General features: G+C 40.2%; 1 protein-coding gene across 1 annotated transcript in view; it reads right to left on the reverse strand.

Annotated features, from left to right (window-relative positions):
* The window catches only part of TOP6BL (TOP6B like initiator of meiotic double strand breaks), an 86,445-nt gene that overhangs the window by 18,303 nt on the left and 45,841 nt on the right, over positions 1–22,301 (reverse strand). The window contains exons 5-11 of the mRNA XM_055580711.1: positions 15,029–15,112; positions 12,657–12,712; positions 11,684–11,755; positions 9,966–10,161; positions 7,126–7,276; positions 4,965–5,114; positions 392–513 (exon numbers count right to left, since the gene is read on the reverse strand). Coding sequence (XP_055436686.1) covers positions 392–513; positions 4,965–5,114; positions 7,126–7,276; positions 9,966–10,161; positions 11,684–11,755; positions 12,657–12,712; positions 15,029–15,112 — 831 coding nt within the window. The remainder of the gene's footprint in view (positions 1–391; positions 514–4,964; positions 5,115–7,125; positions 7,277–9,965; positions 10,162–11,683; positions 11,756–12,656; positions 12,713–15,028; positions 15,113–22,301) is intronic.

A 22,301-nucleotide genomic window follows, 5' to 3' on the forward strand; every position in this document is an offset into this window, starting at 1 on the left:
TGCTGAAAACCAACTGACGGGCAGGCAGAACCAAGCCCGTTCTGCTTGTGAAGAAACACAATGAAGTCAGTCACATGTTCCAAAAAGAACATAAAACTTGCTCTCAAAAAAAAAAAAAGGTTTATCGTCAGCCATTTCCCCCGTCTATTATTTTGCCCCTCTTTACTCAAACTCACCTACAAGGAGGTAAGACTAAGCAAGTGGTTACAGTGATCCGTCTAGACTAAAGCCTGAGTTCCAAGGCTAGAGGCAGTTTATAAGATCAGCCCAGGTGACAAAAGAGAAGAGGAAGAAGCATTAAGGGAGGAAGGGCTCTCAGCCCCCGTCTGCCAGATACTCTGTCTTTCTCTGAGAGAGAGGAGGAGAAAGGGAGCTGTGAATTTCTTATTACCTTGACAGCCTGGTGATGCTGCTCCAAGGCCTGGTCCACAGCGGCCTGGATGCAACCTTGCACCACACTGTGGCTCTCCCTGAGGATGGCCCTGAGATGAGTTGAGAGCAAAGTGTGGACTCCTAAGGAGAGGGAGAATGTTGGTAACCTTGAGTGAGAATGACCACTTCAAGACTGCTGTTCATGTGCTCTGAGTCACGGCTGAGGATGACAAAGAGGCCTCTTGACAGAAGAGGCCACTTCCACCCATCCACAAATAATTGCTTTTTTAGACACACACACACACACACACACACAAACCCCAAAACTTACAAACCTACCCAATTTCCACTTACAAAGGACAGAAAGCTCACTAAAAGTGCAGAATATTATGTTTGAAGAATCAGATGAAGGATCCTCTTTAATTCACATCAGAAACAGAAATATACACCATACTCTAAACAGTGACACCAGTGACTCCGAAAGGAAAGGCAAAGCCTCCTGGAGAGTACGTCTAACTATCTGGAGTGTCACTGCGGGTGAGCACCGCTGTTGCTGTCAGGGTATCAAAGATGACTCTGAGAACTGCCGGTGTAGTCTTCTTACTTATTTATTTTTGTTTGTTTTGAGCTGGGTCATCACTGATGCACTGCCTTTTCTCTAGCTGTGCTGAGTGGGGGCTACTCTTCGTTGCGGTGCACCAGCTCTAGGCAAAGGCTTCAGTGGTCGCAGCACATGGGCTCCGTAGTTGTGGCTCCCAGGCTCCAGGGCACAGGCTCAGTAGTCGTGGAGCATGGGCTCAGCTGCTCCACAGCAAGTGGGATCTTCCCCAACCAGGGATCAAACCTGTGTCCCCTGCATTGGCAGGCAGATTTTTAACCACTGGACCACCAGGGAAGTTCTGGTATAGTCTTTTTAAATGGGGGATTATCTCTGATAAAGTAACCACAGGCACCACTGCTCAGCATCCTTCAGAAAAGCTAACACGTGAGGTTGATGGGCAAAATACATCATTAAACAATACTTTAGCATTGATGATCCTGATATAGAGGAAGAATATAATAGAGGAAGACAAATTTACTTTTCAGGGTACCTGGAGAAAATGCTTCTTAATCTTTCTTTTTCAGTGCTTTTCTACTCTGGATGGTCTGCTCAAAGGTAAGGCTGGCATGCTTTTCTCAGGGCTGTGTTTAAAATGGAAGTCAGAAGGAATATTTTCTACCACAAGGCACCGTGATGCTTTCCTGGAGGGGAAGGTAGTACGTGCTCTGCTCAAAAGGGGTCTGGAACTGGAGTGAACACAGACTCCACGGTCGATTCTACTACCAACTAATAGTGACCACGTCACTTCAAACGCTTCTCATTTTATTGCAGAAAGTGGCTTTTACCACTTGCTATCATGGGTATTCTGTGCAGATAAACTGGGATAATACATAGGAAGTGTTTTGGGATGTACATTGCAATACTCAGAAAATATCACTATTGCTATGACAATATCATTTGGATTACTATTTTCTATAGTTTGGTCCTAAGAATAGCCTTAAGAAATCAGTTTGACCTCCTTTGAAAGCAGTCATTTAATTGAAAAGCTATAGTTTCATTCCTAAAACTGCTTATACCACCAGATGCCTTTAACACTGTGGCAAAATAACGAGTTAATCATAGAAAAGTTACCATGACAAGGTAGGCAGAAGGCCAATTCAGTGATTTTTTTTAAGACACATGGAAACAGACTGTAGTTCTGTACAATCTGTTTCCTAAAAGGAGCTCTGGAGAAAGCTTTCAAGGATATGAAAAAGAAGAGGGGGAAAAGAAAATAAAATCACTACATAATCTATAAAATTACTACATGTGTCTATATCTACCTACCCTTACAGTGCATCTTCTTCAAAAGCTAGTCCTAAACTCTCAGATGTCTAAGGAAATTTTATTTATTTTTAAAAATTTATTTTTTGCTGCACCTCATGGCATGCAGAACTTCCCTGACCAGGGATTGAACCCCAATCTGCTGCAGTGGAAGCACAGCATCTGAACCACTGGACCAGCAGGGAAGCCCCAGGAATTTTAAGATAATAACTGCTCTGTTTACTGATGCAGTGATGAATTTCAATTTCATCTAATACTTCTTACAACTACCTGAAATGCTGCAGGCCTTCAGAGTCAAGCTAAACAGAGGTGTGCAAACTAGTACAGTTCTAGAAGAACGATAGGTAACCCTGGTTTCTGAGGAAGTATATTTAATAGGATTCAGGATGGGTACCAGACTTTATATCATCCTAGGGAAGACTGAACATAGCAGACCTAAAAAAAAAAAAATGCCTAAAAATACTAGATCTTACATCTTAAGAGGGTCTTTAGACTTGGAAGGGCTTTGATAGCACCTCACCCAACAATCTCATGTTAAATATATGAAAAGGAAGGATCAGATAATTCATGTGACTTGCTTCCCAAAAGTCATTAAGGAATTTGATAGCAGAACTAAAAATTAACCCCAGGTCTCTTGATTGTACCCTGAAGTCCTTTCCACCATACTTAGCTGCTTCTTTTAAGAGCCTCTGTCCAGGCGAGCAGAAGCAGGTAACAAACAGCCCTAGGCATTTTCACGTTTGACCTCCTAGTTGGAAGCCTCACAGACTGTCTCTCTTCTACGTTTCCATTCCAGCATCTTAATGAATGGAACAGTGGGGCACCAGGGAACACTAGCTCTTCAAAGAGCTGCAAGCCGGAGCCCAGGAAAGCAGTGCTTCTCTCCTAAAGATTATCTACATGGTGGGGAAAAGGAGGAGAGGCATGGAAGCTTGGCAGCAGGAAGAATCCCACAGGTTCAACAAATAACTGGCACCAGTCGATGTCAGCTCTTTTGATCTGGGGTTGTAAGCTGTCTCATTTTTCTTATGACTCAGTGGGAACAGGGCCACACCAAACAGCACTGGAATGCCTAGAGAGTAAAGTCTTAAGAAAAAACACTGGCCCACAAAGGAAGGATAACACAGAAACATGTCAGGAGCCCCGAAAGGGAGGCTTGTGAACATTTCCCCAGACATTCAGAAGCTCCACTTCTTGCTACTTCCTTCAGAGTTTCCGAGGGCACTGAGGAACACTTAACTTTATGTCTCAGACTTTACTGGATTCAAATGCATAAGCCACTCTTATTTGTTCAGTCACTAAGTCATGTCCGACTCTGCAACCCCATGGACTACAGCACGCCAGGTTTCTCTGTCCTTCACTATCTCCCAGAGTTTGCTCAAACTCATGTCCACTGAGTTACTGATGCCATCCAATCATCTCACTCTGTCGTCCCCTTCGCCTCCTGCCCTCAATCTTTCCCAGCATCAGGGTCTTTTCCAATGAGTCAGCTCTTCACATCAGGCAGCCAAAGTACTGGAGCTTCAGCATCAGTCCTTCCAATGAGTATTCAGGGTTGATTTCCTTTAGGATTGACTGGTTTGATCTTCTTGCAGCCCAAGGGACTCTCAAGAGTCTTCTCCAGCACCACAATTCATCAAAGCATCAACTCTTATATTCAGTGGTTTTCAAATTGTACCATGTTTAGGAATCACCTGAGAATTTTGTTAAAAAAAGCATATTCCTGAGCCATACAGATATTTACATTAGCAAAACTGAGTAAATCCTTGCCCAGGAAGCTGCACATTTTCAAATACTCCAGGTGATTCTGATGCATGTGTTTCATGGAGCACAAAACAGGATGTAAATCACAGCTGTAACAGAGAGAACCTTCTGATAGCAGGTTATTACCTATCGGTTAGATAAATGCCAAAGGCATCTGTATGCCTGAACAAGGACTCTTTGTCCTATTCCAGAGGTCGATGTGGCAGTCCCACAAAGCCATTCACACCAATGCACTCCCACACCTCCTTGTGCTGAATTTGAGATGTTGTGTTAAGGCCAAGACTGATAGCTTTTCTTGATTGTACTTGGGAAAGCAGGAGGATGGTGAATAGTACTCCAACCTGAGAAGCTTTAAAAACATACTGACACCTGAAGCCCACTTCAGTCCAAGGAAACCCAAATCTCTAGGGATGAGGCGTGGGCATTTTTTAGAAGCTCCTCAGGTAATATATTGTGCAGCTGAGGTTGAGAACTACCTGTCTAAGGTAATATACTCTGTAGGGACCAACAGGAAGTGTCTGCTGATTTCTGGTCAACCAAATCTGGGACTGTCATCATCTAGGTGATGCTTCAAGATATAGATCTTTCTCACAGAGCATATAATTTAACTTATTTAAGTTTTTCACTGAAATGTGTTATTCTACAGAAGCATATCTATTCAGATTTATGCTTCATGTAAAGTCTCCTTTCTTTTAAAAATATTTTTATTGATTTGTTTGGCTGCACCAGGTCTTAGCTGCAGCACATGGGATGTTTGATCTTTGTTGTGGGATCTTTAGTCGTAGCATGTGAACTCTTAGTTGACACATGTGGGATCTAGTTCCCTAACCAGGGATTGCACTGGAGAGTTTAGGAGCATCGAGTCTTAGCTACTGGACCACCAGGGAAGTCCCCAAGTCTCTTTTATTTATTCTCTTAACATTTAAGCACATCCAAACTGGCAGCCCCATTCTTCTATACCTACCCCAGAGTTCCATTTTCTGGCCTGGAAATTCTCTGTAGAAATCCACAAAGAGAAAAAGCAGCACAGTTTGTCCCTGGGGGCCCATATTCTGAGACTGATCTTCTCCCTCACTGGATTCCACCTGATAACTCACATCTGGAAGCACCGAACCTAGAGGATGAGATATTACAGAATATCCTAAGATAGGTAAAGCCCTCAAAAAGCTAAGTGAATAAACAACCTATGCTTCAAACAAAGAGGGGCCTGAGATAGATCTAAATTTGAACACTCCCTTCTCCTCCTGAATCTGTTTCTCTACCCACATGATGGAAGAAAATAATAGTGACTCACAAGAAGAACATCAAAATAACAACTGGGTGTGTAAAATGCAAACCGAACAGCATTCCTTAGAATTAACTGAGAAGCATTATACAATAAATTCATTCCTCCAGTTACTTTCTAAGGTAGGTATCAGCAGTAAGAGGCTAGTAAGATGTGGGTATCACTAGTAAAAGAGCACTACATGCCATGTACCACATGAAATTGGCGTGAACTATCTCAACATTTACATTTCACCGCACTATGGTATGGGACCTAGTCTTAGGTTCTTTTATGGACAAGAAAAGAGGCACAGATAGGTTAAATACATTGCCCGACATGAGACAGTAGGTGATGGAACTGTTTAGACTAATCCCAAAATCTGTGCTCTTAACCACAATGCTATCTGATATTTGTATTCCCATGTAATCTGATCCCTACAGTCACTTTCTAGCACCTTAATCTTTTAAAGTACAATCCATGTGGTCCAATTCAGTTTAAACAAAAACATTAACAGACAATAACACATGTCATTCATTCACTTGCCTCACTTTCAGAGGAACATGAATCACCATTCAAGTTACTAAGACCCCCTAACAAGGGTCAAAGCCAGGAAGAGAAAATGGAATTTGGACTCGGGTACCAAGACAGCAGAGGAAACCCTTCACCCCCACTGATGGCATTATATAAGTGCTGCCAGAGGTCTGAGTGGCTAGTGACAGAGGCCATCGTTGGCATTTCTTGGCCAGTTAAACATAATGTCTTCCTCAGCGCCTGGGCACCTAATCTTCACCTCCACTATTAGCTCAGTGTCTGTGGCCTTTCTTAATATAAAAAACAAGAGCCAGCCCACAGTTGTGGCCACAGCCTTATTAAGACCAAACATACTTTCCTCACGAAACCACTTACCTACAGGAGTCCAAGGATACCTCCTTTCATGCCACCCTCTGGAAAAACTACCTACTCAAGAGAAAAGAGCCTCACCATGAGGCCTTCTTCCTAGATGAAGATTCTTTCTCTCAGAGATACATCCCTGTATCAGGGGGCCTCAATCTTCTCATACCAGTTATAACTCTAGAATAACTCCTCCCTGAATACCTCCTCCCTACTGGTGAAATTCCTCAGGATCCAGTTGAACAGACTATCTTTTAAATATCAAAGGATTCTGGCTAACAAAAGTCAAGTTCAAGAATATAAAACTCCTAGACATCAGCTTATGGTTGCATATTCCTATTTCTCAGTTTCATTTGTTGGTCGAATTATTAAGCATCCAATTTTCAGCATGATTCACCCAAAGCCAATGTGGTTAGGCTCTATATGAATAGCACAGTCAGTTTCCCAGGTTTATTACTATATGGCTGATACTTCTGCCTTGCCTTTATGTAGTAGTATATTTTTTCTAAGTAATTTTATATGGATTTTTCTGATTTCATTGGGAAATGTTTCTCTTCCACAATAGGTCAAAGATGTGACTGCAACTTTAATAACCTTTTTAAAACTCCAGAGTTGACAGATTAAGGTACAATAGAAACCTTCTGAACAAATCCCTAGAAAGTAAAGGCCCATTGCCTACTTCATGGAGACCAGGAATAGAGGAGGCAGTAGAAATGAGAGGGGAACCAGCATTAACACGTAATACCAAAACAGTTAGGCTCTGGTGGGGCTTTGCCTGTTGACACCTGTATGACTCACTTCACGTGGACTCTCAGACTTAGCCAGACTCCTACCTGTACCCTCAACCTAAGCCATCAGATCACTAGGTCCTATTCTTATATATATTTGCTATTTATGTTTTCTTGCATTTCTCTAATATTTTACAGAGTTCTTTATTCCTATGCAAACAAAGACAGAGAGAGAGATTTACCCCTGTCTAAACTGAGATCCAAATTGGGCACCATACACAAGTGGTATTTCTTCCAGTCAATGAAATAAGAGGCGTCTTTGAAGACAGGAGTAGTTGGCTGCTCTGAATTTGGAAATATCAGAGGCAGACCTGAAGGTCCATACAGAAATATGTATAGTGGCTAAAGAAAACTCCAAAATGTTAGTTTTTTCTGATTATGTATTCATTTGCAAAAAACAAATGCAACACTGACCTGGTTCACACACTCAGAAATAAACTAGCAAGCTAGGCAATTACATATTAAGCCCTTTCCACATTAAGGATAGATGTGAGTCACCAAAGATTGAACCACTAGAATCTTCAGAAATCTATTCCACGTTTAACGAGTGTAAGCTACCAGTACAGTATGGGGACAATTTGTTTATTTATCGATCCTACTCTTTAAATCATAGGTTTGAATGGTATTAATAACACAGGCTAAACACGATACTATACTAAATTCTGGGGATACAAACATGAATATACAGATTTAATACCTACCTTCAAGTCAGATTTACAGTATGGGAGACACACATAAAAACCAATAAACTGTAATACCATGTGATGCATCCTTAATTAAAAACATATACCAAAGAATATTTTCCAGTGAGTACGAGTATGTTCAGATTGAGAAGGAAATGCTTCACCTTCTCCAACCTACTCTCTAACCAGGACTAAGAAAGACAGGCCTCTAAAATGGTTTCCTCCCCTTGACTTTCTAGTCCCACCCACACCCTCCCTATGACCCAGTGTTTCTCGACCTTGGCACACTGACACTCTGGGCCGGATGCTTCTTTACTGTGGGGCTGTCCCGTGCACTACAGGATGCTAAAGCAGCATCCCTGGTTTCCACCCACTCCCACTAGATGCCAGTATCACCTCTGCCTCCAGTCATAAGGATCAAAATGTCTCCAGACATTGCCAGATGTCCTCTGAGGGCAAAAGAACCCAGTTAAGAACCACTGCGTAAGCTCTTTTTGTCCCCCTGGACCAAAGCTAATAAGCTCAGAATATATATTTTCTTTCATTTTTCTGTTTTAATCCTCTTTTTAATAAGGTAAACAGGAGGCAGTAAGTGTGAAGATTAAAATTCAGTGGGCACGGGGACATTATTGAAAGTCACAACAGAGCAAAGGGAGGCAGTGTCTATAAGTGAACTCTCCCACAAACTCACGAAGGCGTTAACGCACGAGCTGAGGCCAACACATTCGCTGTTTAGAGCCAGGGAGCTTTGAAGTGTTGCAAACTAAGAATAAGAGTGGTGCATCTGAAGAGTCAGGATGTGTGAATGTCTTTTAATTAATTGGATTGTTTAAACTATTTACATTTAATATGAATTCTGTTATGGTTGCATTTAAATCTATCATCTTGTTATGTATTTTCTGTTTGTTCCTTGTATTTTATTTCCTTTTTCTTCTTTTCTATTTTTGGATTCTATTTTGGATTGGGTATTTTTAATAATTCCATTTTATCCCCCTTTTTGACTTACTAGTTATAACTCTTCGTGGTATTAACTTAGGGATAGCTTTAGGTTTTATAGTACACAACTACACCTTATCCAGTCTGCCTTCAAGGAAAAGAAAATAAAATACAAGGAATAAGCAGAACACAGGTAAGGAGACAGATTTAAACTCAACCATAACAGTATTCATAGTAAATGTAAATATCACTTAAAGTTCACACACATATAGTGTGAGAATCCTTCAAACAATATACTTGTTCACTCCTGTGTCATTCTAGCCATAGCATATACTATACCATAATCACTCACCTATGGAAAAAACACTGAGGCTCTATATCTCTAAAAATCTGACCACTTCCAAATTCCAGACCAAAATTTCTATATGGCTATTTTTAAAACATGTTCTGCGGGCAACATAAATGCAACATATGTAAAGCTAAACTAATCTTCTTTACTTCTCAGATCTGCTATTTATAATTTTCATCTTGTTGCCAGCATCATTATTCTGTCAGCCATCCATGGAAATCTTTTCCAACAGCTTTACTGAGATTTAATTTACATATCATACAAATCACCCATTTAAAGTGTACAATTAAATTGGTTTCAGTATATTCAAAAAGTTGTGCAACCATCACCACCATCAGTTTTAGGATATTTTTTATCACCCCCAAAAGAATCCTTCCCCATCTATTTTCTGTTTCCATATATCTATATCTCCATATATCTATATCCACCCTGTATCTTCTACATATAGGGCTGTTGACAGCAACTTTAGCTACTTCTTGCCCCTAATCTCTCCCTAGCCAAATCGGGGAACTGGTTACCTGGTTTTGTTGATTCCTTCCAGTGATACCTCTCCTTTCCATGCTCATCACACCTTTAGTTCATGCACTTAATATCTCTCACCCAGTTCACTTACTTATGTACTTAGTGATTACTGACTTTTCTCTCCCACCCACCCTGTATAAGGCTGCTGGCGATTCCTAAAACATTAACTGGTTTCCCATTATACACACAATAAAATTCACATTCCTTAGTGTGGCACTCAAGATCCAAAATATTCAACTCCAAACTACTTTTCCAGCCTCACTGCTCCTACTTGCATCATTCACTCCTGCTCTGGTCACATTGGACCATATGAAAACCGGGTGGCACATGGGTCATATTTTATAGTTTTCAGTTTCTTGAACAAATTTGCAAGCTTAGCTTTCATATTGGATTTTTGTTTTTATACAAATCATACCAGCTTATACATACAGAGTTTATATGCTAGCAGCTTTCCTAGGATTGAAATATAAAAATCCATTTTCAAAGACAAGGAATTTGAAAATTTTCATGGACTCTGTCATCAAAAGGATATGGAAACGGAAGAGATACTGTTCAGCTGGTTGGAAAAGACCTTCGGGCAAGGACACAGAGCCACGGCTGGAGTCAGCGTCAGCTCTCCCAACAAGCCCATTCCCACCACATCATCAGGGATGAAGAGCATTACTGGATGTCCCAGCACAGGATGGATTCTGCTGCAGGGTAATTCAGTTGTGTCAAATTTTGGTGTACTGTCAAAAAAAAAAGCAGGTAAGACAAATTTCGCCTTTTTCCCTCTTAAGAAATTATTTTAAAGGGAATTCAAGATTCTTTTTATAACCTCTAGCATATGCATAACCATATAATCCACCACATAAATTTTGCTGGAATAAGTAACTTGTGTCCCACTCAGTGAATCACAGGCAATGGAAAAAGTAGACAAATTGGCATTTCAGGAATTGCAACGTGGCTCCTGCTTTTGCTCCCGCTAATGGCAGTTTTATATTCTCAAAAGTCTATTTCCTCTACTATAACTACTCTGTGGTTCTGAGCAGAAGTTTCCAAGATAATTCAAAGATCAGCATGGTGGAGGTGGGGTATGGGTCAGCGGTCCCTGAATCACAAATGGCCTAAAACTGGCCTCGTGATTCTTAGATGTCTGCTTTTACATATGCTGCACTTTCCCCTGAAGAAGTCTTAGGTTACTATTTGATAGGAGTGATCAGAAAAAACTGGAACATCTTCCACTCTTAGAAAGAATCTTGTGAAATCTGGTATTTGTTTACTTTCTGAGAGCTCTTTTATAAACAGAAAAAAAATATTAATAAACCTTTCCCCCTTTCTCTAACCAGGTCACCCAGGGAAATATGTCCATAAACACTAGCTTAGAGGCTTAAACTCTTTCAGTAAATCTATGATAGCAAGCTGTCTACCTGCAGGGATTGTATGATGCTAGAAGATTACTAAAGAAAGATATGGGATGAGGGTTTTATTTCCTGCAAATATTAAGGAATAAACATATTCTAATTGGAGAGGTAATTTTGAGCAAGAGTATGAAAACAGATTGAGAAACCACAGGCAGCCTCTTCAAGCCTTAAGATCCTATGGCTACCAGTATTGATTCAGGGCATAAAGCAGAGGCAGAAACTACTGAAGAAAGAATAAATTAGTTGGACTTAAACATAAGTTAGGCTTTGTCTTGCTATAATTCATGTTCACTTTGGATTCTGCAGTAATTGGATATAGCACAAGAAGGCAAAGCACAGGGTTCTATGCCATTTATTTTCCACCTCCTCCATGGATTTTTTTTTTTTTTTTTTGTAGTCTAAAAAGGTGGAGGTGGAAGAAAGATGATTTCTAAGCCTATGTAAAATGCTAACACACAAACAATAATATACAAAGAATTCCTTTGTATTCATAGTATCTCTCTATCCAAGACTGCAAGTAACCTTTTAAAGTCATTTCTCTCTTCTCATGCCTAAATGGAATTGGAATTAGCAGAGTTTGTTTTGATTCATTCACAGAAGAAACTAAGGCTTAGAGAGAAGAAGGAACATGCATGCCCTCAGGTAAATAAGAATACATTCAAGGAGCCAGGAATAATAATAGTTTTCAATACAGATGGCTTACATTTTTTTACTTTCACTTTTCTTACAGAGATTCTGACACTTGGCACTAAGAATTGACAACTGAGACCATTTTCAATTTCTTCCCACATTCATACTCATAATAATAGTAAAAAATGGAGTGGGACAACAAGGCTTTCCCCTTCACCTCAGGTAATGCTGACAGTTTACGACAAGAGCAATTCCATTCGACAGGTTCAAAGTAGGTTCATTCTCTGCCCTGCAAAGTAAAGAAAAGCTAAGCCGTATATTAAAGACTCTAAGACAAATTTCTGCCTGATACAAATTTAGGTGCATTAGTACCAATTCCAGAGATGACTGAAATTTGGTAACCAATTAACCAAGGGGAAGGGGCTTCCCTGATTGCTCAGTTGGTAAAGAATCTGTCTGCAATGCAGGAGACCCTGGTTTGATTCCTGGGTCAGGAAGATCCCCTGGAGGAGGGATAGGCTACCCACTCCAGTATTCTTGGGCTTCCCTTATGGCTCAACTGGTAAAGAATCCGCCTGCAATGCGAGAGACCTGGGTTCAATCCCTGGGTTGGGAAGATCCCCTGGAGAAGGGAAAGGCTGTTCATTCCAGTATTCTGGCCTAGAGAATTCCATGGACTGCATAGTCCATGGGGTTGCAAAGAGTTGGACACAACTGAGTGACTTTCACTTCACTAACCAAGGGGAATGGCGCAGTGGTCTGCCAATGCAGGAGACTCAAGAGATACAGGTTCAATCCCTGGGTCAGGAAGATCCCCTGGAATAGGAAATGGCAACCCACTCCAGTATTCTCGCCTGGGAAATTCCATGTACAACAAGTCTGGCTGGCTACAGTCCATGAGGTCACAAACAGTTGGACACTACTGAGTGACTGAGCACACACAACCAAGAGGAAATGGTTATTTTTAAGTTTACTCATTCCAGTGAAAGGGAAAGGCATGAAAGGTTTAATCTACTTATTCATTAAAAAAACTAATCTAGAAAATAAGAAAATGTGGGGGTCTTGGAAAATAAGTTTCAAAGTGACTTTGAGTCAAGAAATCAAACTGTGAACCCACTGGAAATAGGACAATAATAACAGAAAAACTGTAGAACCATTACATAAACTTAAGTCAGGGATTAAGGACTTACTCAAAAATCTCCATGGAGAGGATTCCATTTACCTTTACACTGAAATTAAATCTAATCTGCAAAATAAATGGGGTGTGATATTTAACATGAACCAGAACAAAGATTAAAAGCTTCCATACTCAATTCCTAAAGAAGATACTCTTTATATCATCTTCCCCTCCTCCACTGCAATTTCCCTAAACACAGTTAACACCTGTCTGTGTTCAAATTCTGAATCCTAAATACACTGAGTTCTACCTTAGAATTCTAATTAGTCACAGATTATGTACATCATGCAAAATGCTGGGCTGGATGAAGAACAAGCTGGAATTAAGACTGCTGGGAGAAATATCAATAACCTCAGATATGCAGATGACACCACCCTTAAGGCAGAAAGTGAGGAAGAACTAAAGAGCCTCTTGATGAAAGTGAAAGAGGAGACTGAAAAAGTTGGCTTAAAACTCAACATTCAGAAAACTAAGATCATGGCATCCAGCCCCATCACTTTATGGCAAAGAGATGGGGAAACAATGGCAACAGTGAGAAACTTTATTTTGGGGGGCTCCAAAATCACTGCAGATGGTGACTGCAGCCATGAAATTAAAAGACGCTTGCTCCTTGGAAGAAAAGCTATGACCAACCTAGACAGCGTATTAAAAAGCAGAGACAACACTTTGCCAACAAAGGTCCATCTAGTCAAAGCTATGGTTTATCCAGTAGTCATGTATGGATGTGAGAGTTGGACTATAAAGAAAGCTGAGCGCCAAAGAACTGATGCTTTCAAACTGTGGGGTTGGAGAAGACTCTTTAGAGTCCCTTGAACTGCAAGGAAATCCAACCAGTCCATCCTAAAGGAAATCAGTCCTGAATATTCATTGGAGGGACTGATGCTGAAGCTGAAACTCCAATACTTTGGCCACCTGGCCAACTGATGCAAAGAGCTGACTCATTTGAAAAGACCCTGATGCTGGGAAAGACTCAAGGCAGGAGGAGAAGGGGATGATAGAGGATGAGATGGTTGGATGGCATCACCAACTTGACGGACATGAGTTTGAGTAAGCTCCAGGAGCTGGTGATAGACAGGGAAGTCTGGTGTGCTGCAGTCCGTAGGGTTGCACAATTGAACAACTGAACTCAACTGATGAGGAAATATTACCCTTTGTTCTCTGCTGTTCTCCTAATGTATTTCTTCTCCCCTTCTTAAAGAACTATCCGTTTCTCTCTCTATTGCTTCCATTGTTTTCATATATGGAAATTCCAAGCTTTTTTTCTTTGTTTTTTTCTTCTCCTATCCCCATCGGACTCTAATGTCCTCCCTCCAGTTTACTTTACTGTTGTAATTATTTTCTACCTTCAACCTATACTTTTTCTTTCTACATAATATCATGGGTAATAAGAGACTCCAGTGGGAGAAGGCAATGGCACCCCACTCCACTACTCTTGCCTGGAAAATCGCATGGACGGAGGAGCCTGGCAGCCTGCAGTCCATGGGGTCGCTAAGAGTCGGACACGACTGAGCGACCTCACTTTCACTTTTCACTTTCATGCATTGGAGAAGGCAATGGCAACCCACTCCAGTGTTCTTGCCTGGAGAATCCCAGGGATGGCGGGGCCTGGTGGGCTGCCGTCTATGGGGTCGCACAGAGTCGGACACAACTGAAGTGATTTAGCAGCAGCAGCAGCAGAGCCAGACTGTCTCCTTTCAAATTGTGGCTCTGCAAGTTATTTAACTTCCGCACCACAGTTTCCTGGGCTGTAAAATGGGGATGATGATGATGATAAAACCTACTTCACAAGGGGTACTGGGAGAGCTGAATGAATGAATATGTGGTGAACATTTGGAATAGAGACTGGCTAACAATAAATACCGAATCTTGCTTAAGACAGAAATAGTAGGAAACCTGCAAGAAAAACCGGGAAAGTTATACAGCATACTTTATTGCTGTGACTTTATGAACATTTATAACTACAGGTAATAATAAAAATTTTAGCTCTCCTGAGTTTAAAGTCAGAATTTCCTTATTTACTCTTATAGTCACTTTAGAAAAAAAGGAGATAATCAGCAGTTTATTATCCAGGTTTAAAAGAAAAAAGAAGCACAAAGGAGGGAAACGAGGTATTCAAAGTGATACAATAAAACAGTAAGGCAGTGAAAATATGAATCTAAAACAAAGTTCTCTCTATATCCACAGGCTCTCAAAGATGTCACATGGCCAATACCAAGCCTGCCTTAGAGACACAAGAACCAAACCAATTCAATATTAAAACTTTTAATCACTGTCATAAAAAGAAAGAGAACCAATCAGATGTTCCCATGCCCTACAGAGCAGAGGTCTCTTAAAAACACATGACTTAAACAAGAGAATCATTATTGTGCAGAAAGAACAGCTTACCTTGGGGAGCACAGTGATGATTTTGCGTAAAAAATTCTTTATAACCAGACTATCTGTCGTCAAAGTCCTGGGCTTTACATCAGCCTATAACAAAAACATCCACCACATAAGCACAAACTCAAGGGCACAAATGAATTAAATTATGATATTTCTTCTTATAAAAATAACTACACCTCAGAAAGCTTTTCAGACATCCAGGGGGAAAAAAGTAATTTAGATTGGAGCTGAGAAGAGTAATCCTAGCTTAACTCTACTATCCTAATGAGGGTCAATCTGTATTAAGAATTTCAATGGGGCTTTCCTGGAGGCTCAGTGGTAAAGAATCCACCTGCCAATGCAGAAGACATGGGTTCAATCCCTGATCCGGGAATATCCCACATGCCCTGGAGCAAATAAGCCTGTGCAGCACAACTGTTGAGCCTGTGCTCTAGAGCCCAGGCACTGCCACTACTGAAGCTCATGTGCTTCAGAGCCTGCGCTCCACTCCAACAGAAGTCACTGCAGTTAGCCCACACACCACAACTAGAGAGTAGCCCCTGCTTGCCACTAATAGAGAAAAGCCCATATCAGCAATGAAGACTCAGCACAGCCAAAAATAAATAAATAAAATTTAAAAAACCAAAGAATCTCAATGGAGTCAAAGGAGCAGACATTAAAAAGAACCTATTTTTAAACCTTAATCTGTTCATCCATTTATTTTTAAGGAAAAGCTGTAAAGCAGAAGCTCAAAAGTCAGAAAGTCTGTGTTCTGTGAAAGTGAATGAAACTGGGATTGAACCCAGGTCTCCCACGCATAGAAGATGGATTCTTTACCAGTTGAGCCACAAGGGAAGCCCTCCATAATAAAAAAAAAAAGGTTCAAAGAGATTAAACAACCTTGCCAAGGTCTTGCTGATCTGGCTCCAAAGCTTTAGCTTTAACCACTTTCCTACACTACAACCCAGTGATCAAATTCAGGTCTCCCACATTGCAGGTGGATTCTTTACCAGCTGAGCCACAAGGGAAGCCCAAGAACACTGGAGAGGGTATCCTATCTCTTCTCCAGAAGATCTTCCTGACCCAAGAATTGAACTGAGGTCTCCTGCATTGCAGGCGGATTCTTTACCAACTGAGCTATCAGGGAAGCTCTTTACATTTAATATAATGTCCTTAAAACCATAGTTAGAAGGTGTCTCCTAAAAACTAGAGAAGTTAATGAAGAGGAAATAGAGTCAGAAATCAGTAAGTTTTTATTAGTGGCTCAGAGAATACAAACTCATGTACTAGGTACATGTTAAAGGAGAAAAAAGGTCCCAAATCTCAAAATCTCAACACAATAAAGAAAAACCATGTAAATAGCTAATAAAGAAGAATAAATTATTATAATACTTTTTTATAAGTTCACTGAAAAAAGATCAATAACTGTGCAATGGGGGGGATGATTAGAATAACTATTATAAAAATATTTGAAAATATTAGAAAAATGGATGGGGATTATTAGAAAATTTGGAAGCAAATCTAGGAGTATTAACATGTGTAAGTAGTAGTAATTAAACACTAACTGTAGCATACATATCAGTCATATCCTTATTTTTAAAATGTTTATTATAAAATGTTCAAATGCAGAAAAGCAATGGTCTCTTTAAAGCATTTTCCATACTTAACACTTCAAAAACAATTTCTTGGAACAGTTTCAAACTTCTGTAACCTTAGTGATTATAGGGTGTATCATATAAAGGGCTTAATTATATCTAGCAGTAAGGCAACCAAACAAGTGAAAGTTCCTTGAAAAGCTACCAGGGAGGGTCTACAATTAATAATGATGGGAACTATCATTTACTGAACACCTGCTACATGCCAAGCAGTTTACATACAAGTAGAAGATATCCCCATTTTATGGGTGAGGATAATGAGACTAAAGAAGCTAATTAATTTGTCCAAGGTCACACATAGCTAATTAGCTTGCAGAATTGGGATTCAAACCTAGATCTGAGAACTCCAAAGCCCACCTTTCACTATACAATGCTACCTCTCCAAGAAAGCTCATTTTCTGTATATAGCTATATGAATCAGATATTATGTAATCTATCATTCTTTCTTATGGAACCTTATGGGCAATGCTTACATATGATTACTGAATATGTATATGTATTTATTCATTGATAAAACACTTAATGTTTATTATGTGCCTAGGTTTACAGAGATAAGTAAAACCATCTCTAAATTTGAAGAGGTTACACTTAAGTAGAAGAGAAAGAGGAAATAAATAATTTATATGCTAATGTAAAGAAGCTTTATGATTTAAACATATAAGAGAAGCTAAAAAAATACACAGGAATGATTGGCACCTAATCCAGACTGAGAATATAAAGTGAAATAATGTCAGGTCAGCAGAGGATAGTTAACACAAAACAAATAGCTCCTTTTAAGACCTACTGATAAATTATTGAGAGAAAGAGAGAGATTGGGGGAGGGAGGAAGAGACACTACACAATCTTTTACAGCCAGTACCCAGGCCTAACGTACCTTCAGAAACAGTGAACTTATATGGTATCAGGAAAAAAATATGCTGCCAGTCCTGGGCAGCAAAAATTACCACTGAATCATATGTTTCAGTCGTTATCCTTAAATACAAGTCTAATCATATGATAGATTATGGGAGGGATTTTATATTTTTAAATATAAACTTATGCCGTTACGGGCTCTATATGACTTTGTAAGAGAATTTCAGCGTCTCTTTCTTTGCTTAAATAGGTAAATACCCAGATGATGGATGATAAGAGAAACACAGAGATAGATGTTTTTATGTCTACATGTATATCTCTAGTCATTGTATCATTTACTATTATAACAAAAATGAATACAAAAATGGATAAATCTGTCAAGATCTTGCAAAATCAAATTGTTTTTTGAAGGACATATCACCCAGCCTAATGGACTCCAAGGTGCAGGACTGAGCATAAACACAAAACCCAGCAACCTTTTTTTTGGCCACCTGGCACTGCACATGGGATCTCAGTTTCCAGACCAGGGATTCAATGCACGCCCCCTGCAGTGGGAGCACTGTAAGTGCAGCGTTTTAACCACTGGACCACCAGGGAAGTCCCACTAGCATCTCTCTTAAATGAAGTTTTCCCTCAGTCTTCCCTGGAATTAGCTTTCCCCATATGCCCAAAGCAGTGGATCACTTGTTACTGCCTTTTCACGGATGTCTCCATTCACTAGCCTTTGCTGTAAACCTTGCTACCTGACCCTTCTCCCCACCTGAAGTATACACGTATGAAATCTTTTCACAACCTCCCCTTTTCCTCTCCCCATTCTCTTCATTTAAGTATCAAAGACCATCAGATATAACAGAACAAATGCTTTCAGAAATCTTTGTTCCTCTGAGGTTATACCACTCTCACCTCTCCCCACCTATCACCAACTGATTAACTGGCACTAAGCGCAGTTGTCCTCTATACTCTAAGTCCTGTCATCATCTTGGTTGACTTCCACATCCAAGCAGATGACCAGTCTAAGTGAGGACTTGGTCCCAAAATTCTCTGACCTTCTCAACTCCAATGACCTTGACCTCTACTTATTTCCAATCACCAATTTCCACAGCCAGACTGGAGGTGTACCGTTCTGGAAACCTTAAACTGAAACATCCCACTCTTATGTGAAAAGATATGAACCCAGACATGCACCTTGATTAAGTCAAATTATCTATGCTCTCAATGTACACTTAGATTTTCTTGAGAGAAACACTGCTTTTGCAATAAGGGAAAAAAAAGAAATTTTATCACTCTGATGATAATTTTTTATTCTTTCATGAACTCCTTATACCCAGAAAAATCTCTATTACACTGTATTGTAATTATTTGTTTACTTATCTGTCATTTCCTTGATATTCCTAGATTGCAAGTTCCTTGGGATCAAGTAACATCTTGGGACTCTTTCTAGGACAGTGAAGCTATCCTGAACAAACAGAGGTATCTAACGGAATGAATAAATATTGAAACAGCACTGATCAATATGAGTAAGACTTTGATTCAGATTCTGTCACTTAACTATGGAATGACCTTGGGAAAGACAGTCAAATTCTCTGAAATTCTTGTCCTAGCCACTTCATAAAGTTGTCAGGAGGCTTAAATAATACATATGCTAGGTATAAGAATTATCACTTTTTGTTCAGACTGAGTAAAACACATGATTTCCTTTTCTAGCACTGTTTTCCTTGGTTCACTGGAATCAAGTGGCTTTGTTTTTTTTTTTTTTTTGCTACCTGACAATAATAGTTTTGTAACTGTTGTTGTTCTTCTTCAGTCGCTAAGTCCTCTCCGATTCTTTGCAACCCCATGGACTGCATCATGCCAGGTTCCTCTGTCCTCCACTATCTCCCAGAATTTGCTCAGATTCAAGAAATGCAATAAGGCAAAGTGGTTTTCTGAGGAGGCCTTACAAACAGCTGAGAAAAGAAGAGAATCGAAATGCAAAGGAGAAAGGGAAAGATATACTCATCTGAATGCAGAGTTCCAAAGAATAGCAAGGAGAGATAAAAAGCCTTCTTAAGTGAAGAGTCCAAAGAAATAGAGGAAAACAATAGAATGGGAAAAACTAGAGATCTCTTCAAGAAAATTACAGATACCAAGGGAGTATTTCATGCAAATATGGGCACAAAAAAGGATAGGAACATAAAGGACCTAACAGAAACAGAAGATATTAAGAGGTGGCAAGAAAACACAGAAGAACGGTACAAAAAAGGTCTTAATGACCTGGATGACTACGATGGTGTGGTCATTCACCTGCAGTGTGAGGTCAAGCAGGCCTTAGGAAGCATCACTATAAACAAAGCTAGTGGAGGTGATGGAATTCCAGCTGAGATATTTCAAATCCTAAAAGATGACACTGCTAAGGTGCTACACTCAATATGCTAGCAAGTTTGGAAAACTAAGCAGTGGCCACTGGACTGAAAAGGTCAGTTTTCATTCCACTCCCAAAGGAGGACAATGCCAAAGAATGTTCAAGCGAAAGTGACAGTGAAAGTCCCTGACTCTGCGACCCCATGGACTATACAGTCCATGGAATTCTCAGGCCGGAATACTGGAGCAGTAGCCTTTACCTTCTCCAGGGGATCGTCCCAACCCAGGGATCGAACCCAGGTCTCCCTCATTGCAGGTGGATTCTTCACCAGCTGAGTTACAAGGGAAACTCAAGAATGTTTAAACTACCATACAGTTGTGCTCATTTCACATGCTAGCAAGGTAATGCTCAAAATCCTTCAAGCTAGGCTTCAACAGTACATGAACTGAGAACTTCTAGATGTACAAGCTGGATTTAGAAAAAGCAGAGGAACCAGAGATCAAATTGCCAACATCCGTTGGATCATAGAAAAATCAAGGGAATTCCAGAAAAACATCTACTTCTGCTTCATTGACTATGCTAAATACAACAAACTGGAAAATTTTTAAAGAGATGGGAATACCAGACCACCTTACCTGTCTCCTGAGAAACCTGTATTTGGGTCAAGAAGCAACAGTTCAAACCAGACATGGAACACTGGACTGGTTCAAATTGGGAAAGGAGTATGTCAAGACTGTATATTGTCATCCTGCTTATTTAACTTACATGCAGAGGATATCATATGAAATGTGGGGCTGGATGAATCACAAGCTGGAATCAAGACTGCCAGGAGAAATACCAACAACCTCAGATATGCAGATAACACCACCCTAATGGCAGAAAGTGAAAAGGAACTAAAGAGCCTCTTGGTGAAAGTGAAAAAGGAGAGTGAAAAAGGTGGCTTAAAACTCAGTATTCAAAAAATGAAGATCATGGCATCCAGTCCCATCACTTCATGGCAAATAGATGAGGAAACAATGGAAACAGTGATAGACTTTATTTCCTTGGGCTCCAAAATCACTGCAGATGGTGACTGCAGCCCTGAAATTAAAAGCTCCTTGGAAGAAGAGCTATGACAAATCTATACAGTGTACTAAAAAGCAGAGACATCACTTTGCCAACAAAGGTCCATATAGGTAAAGCAATGGTTTTTCCAATAGTCATGTATGTATGTGAGAGTTGGAACATAAAAAAGGCTGAGCTGATACTTTTGAACTGTGGTGCTGGAGAAGACTCTTGCGAGTCTCTTGGACAGCAAGATCAAGCCAGTCAATCCTAAAGGAAATCAAGCCTGAATATGCATTGGAAGGACTGATGCTGAAGCTCCAATACTTTGGCCACCTGATGGGAAGAACTGACTCACTGAAAAAGACCCTGATGCTGGGAAAGACTGAAAGCAGGAGAAGAAGGGGGCGACAAAGGATGAGATGGTTGGATGGCATCACTGACTCAGCGGACATGAGTTTGAGCAAACTCCAGGAGAAAGTGAAGGAGAGAGAAGCCTGGAATGCTGCAGTCCATGGGATTGCAAAGAGTTGGACACGACTGAGGGACTGGACAACAACATGTCCACTGAGTCGGTGATGCTAGTCAACCATCTCATTCTCTGCTGCCCCCTTCTCTTTTTGCCTCTGTTTGACTAACCATTAACTGCTCCAAATTGTTTACCCTTCATTCCCCTAAACAAGATATGGCACAGCCAGGGATATCTATTGTCCTGATTCCATGTTCATTTCCTTTTAGAAGAAGGATATAATTGTTCCAACATGGAGAACAGCCTCCCACGTGCTTTTTGGGAGAGTGTTTAACGTATTCTTTGTCTCCACCAGTTCAAAGAAAGGAAAGATCAGAGAATTGATAATGGGAATGGAGGACTCAATTGTCACTCTCACAAATCAGGGCTACAAACAAATCAATAAAAATCTTTAAACCAACCTAATAAAAATATTTAAATAGGATCTGCACTGGGCATCCATTCTTGCTTTCTTCTTCAGGAGGTCCAAAATCAAATAATGGTTTATTTCAGTGGTTCTCAAATTCACCTGCACATTAGGAATTATCTGGGATTCTAAAAATATTCCAAAGCCCAGGCCACACCTCTTACGGACCAGATTGTATTCCCCCAAATTCATCTGTTGCAGCCTTAGCCACCATTTTGACTTATTTGGAGACAGGGCCTTAGGGATGTCATAAGGTTAAATGAGGTCATAAGTGTGGACCTCTAATCTGATAGGACTGTCCATGTAAGAAGAGGAAGAGATACCAGAAAGCTCTCTCTCCACATATGTACAGAGGAAAGATCATGTGAGCAAATGGTGACAAGATACCTTGAACGTGGACTTCTAACTTCATAAAGAAGCATGAGAAAATAAGTTTCTGTTGTTTAATCCACCCAACATGTGGTATTTTT

The sequence above is a fragment of the Bubalus kerabau genome, chromosome 5 (assembly GCF_029407905.1).
Source record: "Bubalus kerabau isolate K-KA32 ecotype Philippines breed swamp buffalo chromosome 5, PCC_UOA_SB_1v2, whole genome shotgun sequence".
In the NCBI taxonomy this organism is placed as follows: domain Eukaryota; kingdom Metazoa; phylum Chordata; class Mammalia; order Artiodactyla; family Bovidae; genus Bubalus; species Bubalus kerabau.